General features: G+C 29.2%; 1 protein-coding gene across 1 annotated transcript; it reads left to right on the forward strand.

Moving 5' to 3' along the window:
- Window positions 1–2,440: 2,440 nt before the first annotated feature.
- LOC145060388 (protein FAR1-RELATED SEQUENCE 5-like) lies at window positions 2,441–5,874 on the forward strand. The gene is made up of 7 exons (XM_079008067.1): window positions 2,441–2,597; window positions 2,680–2,754; window positions 2,866–2,919; window positions 3,037–3,835; window positions 3,916–4,174; window positions 4,528–5,169; window positions 5,269–5,874. The coding sequence occupies exons 1-7, from the start codon at window positions 2,441–2,443 to the stop codon at window positions 5,872–5,874; spliced, it is 2,592 nt and encodes an 863-aa protein (XP_078864193.1).
- The last annotated feature ends 5,853 nt before the right edge of the window (window positions 5,875–11,727 follow it).

Below are 11,727 nucleotides of genomic sequence, written 5' to 3' on the forward strand. Positions count from 1 at the left end.
AATTAAAATCCGTATAAAAACATAAGAAGTAGGAAAAATAAGAAAAAATAGAAAACATAACACATTGAAAACCGTTGTAAAAAGTTGTAAACAACATTATAAAGACGTCAAAAAAATTATTAAAGTGAATGTGATGGAGATGAAAAAAGTTGTAAATCTCCCTACCTAATAAAAGAGTAGCATATTTGCCACGTGTCAATCAATTAGAGCTTCACATTAATTATTTGTCACTTGTCATTCTAAGGGTTTTCCTCATTAATTAAATTTCCACTAATTCACTCCTCCATTTTACACATATCAAACACGTCAACAAAAAATTTATTTGTAATATCTATTGCCTAATTTATTAAATTATTAATTTTTTTTATCATTACTCAATAATTACCTTATAATTTAATTAAAATTATTTTTATCTTTCTAATCTGTGGTGCCCACGGGTTATAAACTAGTTTATTTTATAAAAAGTTCAAAAAACAAGTTGTAAAAAACTTATTTGGTGGAGAAAAAATAAACTTGGAATGAATATGTAAAAAAAGTTTTGGAGCAAAATCATAATAAAATTTAAAAATCGGAATAAAAGTGTAAAACTATCAATGACCTTCTATAGTTGATATAACATATAATAGATAAAAAAACAAAATGCATTATCTTTTTATACAATAAATTCAGATTATTGGCAACTTTAAAACACTTGGTAACGAATTAGCGACAAATTAAAACATATAATAGATAAAAAAAATGCATTATCTTATTATACAATAAATTCAAATTATTGGCAACTTTAAAACACTTAGTAACGAATTAGCGACAAATTAAAAGTTCGGGCTCTTCACAAATCGTAGTGATTTGAAATTTGATAGGATATTTTAGTAGTGATTTGAAATTTGATAGGAAAGATGGTATATAAATTAGATTATGTTTATAGCATTGAATATCATTTGTATTTGGATGTAATTACTATAATTAAATACATTTTCTTTAAATACGTCGTAATACGAAAAGATGAAAGTATGATGCTATAGTATATATAGAAAGTACAATGTTCTTTATTGCATTATATATATATATATATATATATATATATATATATATATATATATATATATATATATATATATATATAGAGAGAGAGAGAGAGTTAGATTCAAATGTTTTCAATAAGTATTGTGTGCCTAAATGCACCAATCACAATTTAGCAAATTATTAATTAATTTTTTTTAATCCATAAGAGTAATTATGTAATCTTTCATTTTAATTCCTTATTTAATCTGGATCTTATCCCTTTATATTAGGCAATTTTTTTGATTGATTTATTTATCTTTAATGTAATTTTCTCTATATAATTGATTTTAACGTCCGATCCACAAACACAGATCACAATTCTTGAATACATACTCTGCCGATCAATTTGTGTTACTCATTCGATGGATGTTCATTCTGGAAATCAGAACCATGTATTGTTACATATTTACAAGCTTCTGTCAACGATAATACCGATTTTGTTTCAAACGTCCCCCACACACCCTTTTATTGTTTTTATATATACAGATGTATTAAATCTGATAATCTTCTAGGTAAACGATGATCAAAATCCCGGGAAGGATTTGGATAATGTCAATGATTCCAAGAATCCGGTGAATAAAGTTGTGAAGAAAATAAGAAGATGTAAAACATGCTTTGGAGTTGGTCATGATAGCAGGAATTGTCCTTCTGGATTGAAGAAATCATAGAACTACAAGAACTTCATCAAATTCGACGTTTTTAGATATTATTTAGTTTGATTTCAGTAAAATAAAAGTAATTTTTAATGAATTATATGGTATTATCAAGTTTCAGTTCAGTGTAATAAAGTTGTCGTTTGATGAATTCTATGTGTTTTTCTTTAAGTATTATGGTTAAAATTAATAAGATGTTCGTGTTATATGATCATACAGGTTATCTTTCCAACAGAATATCATAGCAGAGTCGAGTTAACAAAAGTTGTTAATGCTTGCATTGATTCGAGTTAACAAAAATTGATATGTTTTGTAAGTCATACTTGCGATAGTATTCTGATAGAATTATTTCATTCTGATAACATGCAGAGTTTTATAATGCATATTTATATATCATTCTAATAGAATACTTTCGTCAATAAAATATTCTGCAACTTTTCTTTAAAAAAATACATAATTTTATTGTTAAGTAGTTAATATAATGTAATGTTGGAATTTTTTATATTTGGAATGTGAATATAGTACCGTTTTCATGTTTTTCCCTTTATCATGTTTTTAAAAAAAATCAAATCGGAATCATTTATTTTTATCAATGATCCCTAATATCAAGGCTTTTAATTTGCATAGAATCCGTTTTCATCCCTATCTAGTTTGTATGACATTTTTAAATATTTTGATTTTTCAACTAACAAAGCATAGACAAACACTCTCGGAATTTCCTAGCAATGGGCGATCAAGAACCAGATGTCAATAATCATATTTATGAGGAACATTATTTGGCTAGTGATGATGGCAATGGAATTGAAGATTTCGATTTTCCTGATAATGATACACTATATAATGACAGATTTCAAATAGGAGAAAGCAGTAATCCTAATTTAGGTTAGTTTTTTGATTTTTTGTTTAATTTTTCATTCTATTTTCAGATTCTATATTGTTAATACTTTCATTGATGAACATACAGAGGACGCAAATAATGATGAAGACGAAAATCACTTCGTTGATGAAGACATAGAGGTTAATATTGATTACAGTGAAGGTAATAAATCCAATTCATGATACAGAAGTTGCTACAGAAAAAAGTTAATGCTTTCAGAATAATATTTATATAATTCTTTCAGAATGATTATGTATTTTCTATTTTAAACAGGACAACCACATGTTACTCATGAAGATACAGAGTTTAATATTGATTTCATTGAAGGTACCAATTTCAATTCAGAATTTTTTTTTTTATTTTTTACAGAAAAAATAAAATTGTGTCAGAATAAAAGTTATATAATTCTTTCATAATAATTTTGTATTTGCTATGTTTAAGCAGGACAACCACATGTTACTCATGATTATGTTTCTCCTGGTGGCACCTTGTATTGGACTCCGATTGTTTTAGACGACATCAAACCAAAAGTTTCATCAAAATTTAATTCATATGGTGAAGCAGAAACAATGTATAGAAAATATGCATTAGAATCTGGTTTTGATGTCAGGCTTGGAAGAGTCCAAAAAATGAAAAATGGGATTATTACAAATAGACATCTTGTGTGCAATCGGGAAGGTAATCCGAATACTAGTAAACTAGATACTCTAGATATTCAGCATAAGAAGACTCAAAGAAGGAAAGATCTATTTAGGAGGAATTGTAAAGTGAAAGTTGCTTTAGAAATAATTCCCGGTACTCTTACATATGTCGTGAGTGATTTTGTAGAGCGACATAATCATGAGTTGTTTAGCAAAGGCAATATGCACTTATCTCGTTCAAAAAGAAAACTTGATTATTCCCAGGAAATTTTCATTCATAATTTGTCAAAACAGAACATTGGTCCTGTAAAAGCACATAGACTATATAGTGCTCTTCAGGTTGGTCCTTCGGTTCGAGGTGGATTGGTTACTGATTTCAAGAATGCTAGGAGGAATCTTAATTGTTACATAGGTGGGAGGGATGCAAAATTCCTTGTTGACAAGATGAATGATAGGAAGAAAAATGTCTCATCATTTACTTTTGAGTATAAAGTGTCGAACAAGAGATTGAATTCTTTATTCTGGGCTGACGAAACAGCAAAGTATAATTACAATTCATTCGGAGACGTTATATCACTCGATGCCACATTCAGAATGAATAAGTATTTATAACCTTTAATACTTTTCAATAAGAATTTCATTATTTCCATTTATGTAAACTAATATTTTATTTTTTAAATAGGTATGATATGGTTTTTGTACCGTTTACTGGCATTGACAATCACAAAAAATGTGTAACATTTGGTGCTGGTCTTTTAAGTAAAGAAGATGGAGTTTCTTATGAATGGTTGCTTAGAGCTCTTTTGAAAGCTTTTAGAAAACAACTTCAATTGGTTTTATCTGATCAAGATCCAGCTTTGAAAAAAGCTATAGATAAGGTTTTCCCATTGGCACATCATAGGTTATGTATGTGGCATATAACGAAGAAGTTGCCAAATATGGTATGCATAAAAAGAATATTATTCTTATTTTTTTGGTATGATTCTACAATTGTTTTTTCATATTCTGCCAGAATGTTTTGTTTTAAACAGAATCAATTGCATTAACTCTTAATTTTTCTTATCATTCTACAATTTCTTTTAAAATTCTGCATTCATTATCTCATATTCTAACAGAATCAATTCATTCTGACAAACCCATTGTCTTTAACTTTTACTTTTTGTTATGGTTATACAATTATATCATATTCTAACAGAATCAATTGGTTTAACTCTTACTTTCGTTCTGATTCTACAATTATTTTTCCACATTCTCCCTTCATGATATCATATTCTAACAGAATGAATTTATACAGATTTTATCAATTGAAGATGCAACAACCAATCAAAAATTTCGAAAGCGTTTTCACTCTATAATTTGGAATTCTAAGCTGAAACCACATGAATTCGAGAATGTGTGGCGTCAGATGTTGGAGGAGTTTAAAATTATTGATAACACTTGGATGAATACAATGTATGGATTGCGAAAATCTTGGATCCCCGCATTTTTCAAGCACATTCCAATGTCTGGTCTTATGCGGACTACATCGTTGTCTGAAAGTCAGAATTGGTCATTTCAAACCACGACACTAACCGGTTCTTATCTTGTCATGTTTATGATGACATTTGAATCAGTTATGGAACGACAACGACATAACCAAATTCTCAATGATTTTAATACTGCCACCACTTTTCCTAAATTCATTACCCGTACTCCGTATGAACCTCATGCTTCAAATGTATATACACGAAAGATTTTTTATCAGGTTCAGAAGGAGATATCAAGATTTGAAGATAATTGTTTCCAAAAGAATGTGATATCTTCCAATAGTGTTGACATGATTATTGTTATGGAGAAAAGAAAGAACATAACTATTAGGCAAACAAATGATGTCGATGTTGATGACAAAGATGAGGAATACAATTACGATTGTCTTATAAGGGATACTGAATACACGGTATGTTTTTTTTCACATTAATTGTCATTCTATCATTTACATTTAAACACTAAAAATTTACAATTTAATTATTCTCAATAATCATCTTATATTTTCCAGGTCACACACTCAACCAAAGATGGTTTGTTCAAATGTACTTGTATGCATTTTGAACATTTAGGTATCTTATGCAGACACATATTCTGTGTGTTTAAGTTTTATGGCATCGAACAAATTCCTGAAAAGTACATTTTGAAACGTTGGCGTAGGGATGTCATTCCAACAGAATTACTGAAAAGACGATTCACCAATTCTTTCGCCGATTCTACTTCCGACATGACTACTATTGATATTTTTTCAACTGTTGACCGTTGTGTGTCTTTTTTGAGCCACGATGCAGCAAAGTTAAAGTTATACCTCGACGAACAGAATAACTTGAAAAAAAAATTCGTAGACGACTGTCCAAATCATGATCTACCGACCAGAGCAGATCATTTCAAGCAGCTTTTAGGTGTGGTTGGTCCTGATGTAGAATCTGATGTTAATGACATTCAGAATCCTACAGATATTCGTAATAAAGGTTGCGGTAGTCGTGGGAAAAGATTAAAATCTACAAAAGAGATGATTGAGAAGGAAATCTCGAAACCTAAGAGAAAATGTGCTACATGTGAACAGATGGTTCATCATGACAAAAGAAATTGTCCTCTAAAGAACACCAGGAAATAAGTTCGTTGTTTTTTCTTTTGAGTTTATTAGAATGACATTTGATTTAATTCTGTCGATTCACACTTATTGTTATCTTTTATGTCGTTCAATAAAGTATTCATTTTTATTACTATTGACGATGACATTGTCAATCAACATAACAATATTTATATTATCTTATTACTTAAAAATACTCATAAAACGTAATACAAAAATTCATTCCATCGACTGTATAAATTCATTATTTTCAAAAATTCTAATACAAAATTTCCATCGATTGTATAATTTACAGAACATATACAACTTCTTTCAATCATTTTAAGATTGATTTTAATGTTAACAAAAATGTTTTATTATTTACTGTAATATACAAACGATACATGCAATTTGTAGACAAGAATTCATTATATTTATATTCTATTTCATAATATCTACATAACGTATTCTAACAGAATCATAACAAATACTGCCTTGCATCATCATCATATAATTTGTAAAAAAAATATTTTAGTCACAATAGTCACAAAACATTATTAACCACAACATTGAATTATATTAACAACATTATTAGAAACAAAAAAACATCAACACATGCATTAGTAATGTTAACTTGCATTATATGAAAACTACATTACTAACAAGAACCTTTGATTTTCACAATGCACAACATCAACATCCCAGATTTTAAACAACGCATCAAGACACCCATTATACGAAAATTAACATTCCATTATAACATATATCGAATACTACTGATAACATTACTTCATAACGTCTGATAGACAATCTACTATTTCAAACATCTTACATAAGGCAGAGTCATGTTTCAACATTCAAAAAAACAAGTTCAGCTCATGACATATCAAAGTTTATCTGTCAACTTATTAAATACCACGCCAAATTCTTACCTACGACCCTTTGTTTTTCTTTTTTTCTTCCTGTTTTCAGCTGACTCTCTTAGAAGCATATCTTGTTCCAAAATATCAAGCTTACGAAACGCTTCAAAATCTTTAACTATCATACTCTTGAACTTATTGAAATCAGATGTCAACAATCTTGCCATGTATTTCGTCCTTAGCTTAATTGTAGCACTCACATCAACAGGCATTTTACCTGTAAGACCACACTCCAAACGCCCTTCATATTCCCCCATGTACGTTTCCATATGCCTCATGAGGTATATTCCACATTCTGTTCCAGCTTTTTCGACTAGCCAAGATATGTTCATCACACGTGCTGCTTTAAAAGTTAACGTTTTTGCCATTGGATGATGTTGTGATGTCAAGTAGTTGCAAAACAGTTTTTTCTAGCATTAATAACAACAGATACATAAAAAATGCTCTTATAATATTCCTTAGAATAGAAAACTATTAATCAGAAATTTATTGATTATCTTACCACCAGGTTTGGTATCATGCCATACTTTCTTTCCAAAGTTCCTGTTCTCTTCACATGATCTACTATGTAGTACAAACTTGATCTCAGATCAAAGATGAGTAAGTAATACTTTCCATCATCAACTATTGGGAAGAAAACCTTGTACACATTAAAAGAAGAGGTTAAGTTAATATTAATTGATGCCACAAATATTATATTTATAAAAGAATCTTACAAGTGCAACATCTCTAAAACTTGGCTTCACATCAAATTTCTTAGTGTAGATTCGCAATAAAGTAGCAAAAAGCCTACATTTCATATCTTCCGACTTTAGCTCATTCAATATATCTTCTGTCTGAAAAACCCCAACTCAACATCAATATTAATTCTACAGAAATAAATTTGAATTAATAAATTTTTTTACAAAATAAATTCATACCACAATAGTTGTATCGAAGAAAAATCTCGAAAGCGATGATTCATCCTTGTAGTTCTCCATTTTATTTAAAAACGCAGCCCAACAATCAATTATTTTAGAATGCAAAAACATTCCATGATTAAATTGATATGCAAAACCCAGGTGCAGCAAATGACCTGTTCCAATGTCCCAAATCTCATCCCTGTGAAAAAAATATGTATAACATCAATCTTAATACATTCATTTTAAAATTATAGAAATATAATAGGTGACACATATATAAACATATATATAAATACAGACCCATCATCTCTTGTAGATGCAAAAACTGAATTGCATATCCATGTTTCATCCTTAGACAATTTTTCCCCAACCTTAACAATTCTTTCAATATAGGGCGAATGAAATACTTTTGCTTTTTTAGGAATACGTTTTTCCCTTTTGTCATTATCATCATTTCCTCCAACATTATCAACAGCTTCTCCTATATTTCTTCCTACCAGATTATCCCCACTGATTACTGACATTCGCTTTTTCTTTTTATACACTTGTAACTCAGTTTTTTCCAACAACTTGATCATTTCCTCATTTACCCATGGAAGTCGATGAAACTGAGTCATTGTTAAAGAAGTCGTATCAACAGGTGTGGTATAATTGTCTTCCTTTTCTGTATTAACTTCAGTAAGTATCAATCCTCTAACAGGTGAACTATTTCCTTCACCGCCATCACCTACATCATTCATATTTACCTCATTAAAGCAGGCAGACTCATGCATTTTTTTGTTACCTGCCCCTTCAAACACTCCCTTAAAAAGTTCATTCATTTTCTCCATCCACTCATTCAGCACCACACTATGAGGGAATTTTAACAACCCATCCTTCAACGCAACCTCCATAGTACTTTTCTCTGTTACAATTACCCCATAACTATGCTCTATAACAGCAGCGTACGCCTGAAACACATATAATTAATAAATGATAACATTACAAAAAATGTGTACTATATATTCTATTAGAATATATCATTAACTATTACTTTCAGAATATGTACTTCATAATCTACCATAATATTACCTCTTCATCTCCAAAATCCCTCTTAAAGCTTAGCATTTGCTGTTCTTCAACTCTTGTTTCATCGCCCATATCGACATCATCATGCTCATCCCGAAATTGCCTCCCGAACCCTCCCAAACTGATTTCCAATTTTTGAACCTCTAACAATTTAGCACCGTTTATATGCCCAATAAAAGGAAGCCTTTTGTCTATCTTGACAGAATACTTCATGTTATACACGTACACCAACTGAAAAAAAAACATTAACTTAATGAATACATCAATAATAAATCGATACGAAATATATACATTCATATAAAAATATTTCAAACTTACAATCAGAAGTGTAATAGGACCACTGTAGTAGCTTGATTTGTCATCTCTTTTCCATAGTTTTTTTCTAGATCCTAAACAATCAAGCATATATTTACACCAATTTAACTTTGAGAAGTCTTCTACCAACACCAACTTCCTTACCACTTTTATTTGATTTGTTCCCATCAACATTGACTCTATGAAGTTGTTAACAAATAGGGTCAAAAAATTCAACCTAAACATCAAATTATCCTTCGTTGTAGCCTGAATCCTTCTTAAATACTCCTCACCATTGAACTTATCACCACTATATTGTCCCCTCCATTCTTCTAGAATTTGATTTCCCTTATCACACAATGGTAACTCATTGATGTCTTCTCCACCAAATGGCAACCCCATCATATCATGCACTGTTTGTTCTGTTATCTCAATAACAGAGTTTTGTAGGACAAGTCTTTTACTATCTGCATCATAAACATCTAAAAGATAGTAGCTAAGTTGTCCCAGATAACTTGTAATATTCACTTGCAGAATTGATCCAAAACCCATTCTCAAGATTGCTTGTTTCTGTTCCGGCGACATTCCCATAACAGCTGCAGTGATGTTATCACATTTCATTCTGGTTGGAAGGTATCTTAAACCAGGTGGGTATTCCTTATTTGTTTTTCTAACATTATCTTCTTTTTCTTCTTTGACAGTTTCAGCAATTCCCTTATTTTTTAAATGTTTTACAATTGGAACTCTATCAAATTGCCTCTTCGACCTTATCTCTCTTTCCAAAATTAGTGCATTTAAAGGTTTAGGAGTTGTCTTTTATTCAACTGATTTATCAAGTTTTTTCTTTGACCTTCTTTCTCGGTTCAAATGTTGTTCTTCCTGAATTTGTTCTTCTACAACAAACAATAGATAGCATAAATTTTCATTACAGAGTTAACTAATAACACAAGTAGGCTAACTTTACAAGAATCAAATACATTTAATTTAGAATTCTATCAGATTCATACAATCAAATTTCACACTCATATATAATATCACATTCTATTTAGGAGTGTTTAATAGTCAAACAAGTAGACTTATGCTAGCAGAATATCAACCATTTTCAGTTTCATGTACACAGAACATTCTTTTAGAATATGAAACATCTAAGCTTATTCCACATATAAAAACTATGAATTTTTCATTTTAAAATGCTAATTAACTACTTAAATATAGAAATTTGGATTACAATTCTACCAGAATATGAAACATGTTCTATATTCTACATGCAGTAACTATCAATTCTTTAGTATCAGTCATTAAACATCTACATACTGTGGTTCCATTAGAATTAAAATTATATATAAAATGCTACTTAACTGCTTCAGTATAGAAATTTATCTTACAATGCTAACTAGTAAAACAAATACACTTATGCTATCAGAATATCAACCATGTTAAAGTTCTTATACACATTACTTTCTAATAGAATGTGTTTTTTGCATACTTATTCCAAAGACAAGAACTATGAATTTTTCACTTAAACATGCTAATTAACTATTTAAATATAAAAAATTAGATTACAATTCTACCAGAATATTAACAATATTTAGGTTGACTTACACAAAACATTCTATTAGAATATGAAACATGAAACCTTATTCAACATACAATCAGTACGATTTTTTCAGTTTTAGGTATTAAATCATATACAAACTGTGATTCCAATACAATCAAAAATATGTATACAATGTTAATACACTACTTCAATATAGAAAAATATCTTACAATGTTAACTAGTAAAACAACTAGACTTATACACATTATATTCTAACAGAATATGAAACATGTATACTTATTCCACATACAAGAACTATGAATTCTTCAGTTTAACATGCTAATTAACTATTTAAATATAAAAAATTAGCTTACAATTCTACCAAAATATCAACAATGTTTAGGTTCAAATACTAAGAACATTCTATTAGAATATGAAACATGTAACCTTATTCAACATCCTATCACTACGATTTTTTACAGTTTTAGGTACTAAATTATATACAAACTGTGATTCCATTACAATTAAAAATCTGTATACAATGCTAATCCACATAAAATTCTATTAGAATATGAAACATGTAACTTTATTCCACAAACAGAAACTATCAATTTTTCAGTTTCAGATTAAAATACTACTTAACTACTTAAATATAGAAATTTATATTACAAATCTACTAGAATATCAACATAGTTTAGGTTCATATACATAGAACATTCTATCAGAATATGAAACATGTAACCTTATTCAACATACAATGACTACGATTTTTTCAGTTTTATGTTCTAAATCATATACAAATTGTGATTCCATTAGACTTTAAAACCTGTAAAAAAAAGCTAACTAACAACTTAAATATAGCAATTTACTTTACAATTTAAACCAGTAAAACAAGTATACTTATTCTTGCATAACAATAACCATGGTCACAATCATATAAACAGAACATTCTTGCAGAATACCATACACAGTTATCTTTCTTTAAGTTTTAGAACATTTTTGATGAATTATATGGTATTATCAAGTTTCTTAATAAAATACGAAAACATGACACATTTTTCTTCCATACAAATCTACCAGAATATCAACATTATTCTGGTTCATAAACACAGAACATTCTATCAGAATATGAAACATGTAACATTATTCAACATACAATAACTACAATTTTTTCAGT

The sequence above is a fragment of the Lactuca serriola genome, chromosome 6 (assembly GCF_051521515.1).
Source record: "Lactuca serriola cultivar US96UC23 chromosome 6, Lser_US96UC23_V15, whole genome shotgun sequence".
Lineage (NCBI taxonomy): Eukaryota > Viridiplantae > Streptophyta > Magnoliopsida > Asterales > Asteraceae > Lactuca > Lactuca serriola.

What these genes read in the sequence shown, in the direction of transcription:
- LOC145060388 (XM_079008067.1), top strand. Translation starts at nt 2,441, where the DNA reads ATGGGCGATCAAGAACCAGATGTCAATAATCATATTTATGAGGAACAT. An exon ending in TAATATTGATTACAGTGAAG is followed by an intron (nt 2,755 to 2,865) that starts GTAATAAATCCA and finishes TATTTTAAACAG; the next exon opens with GACAACCACATGTTACTCAT. An exon ending in TAATATTGATTTCATTGAAG is followed by an intron (nt 2,920 to 3,036) that starts GTACCAATTTCA and finishes ATGTTTAAGCAG; the next exon opens with GACAACCACATGTTACTCAT.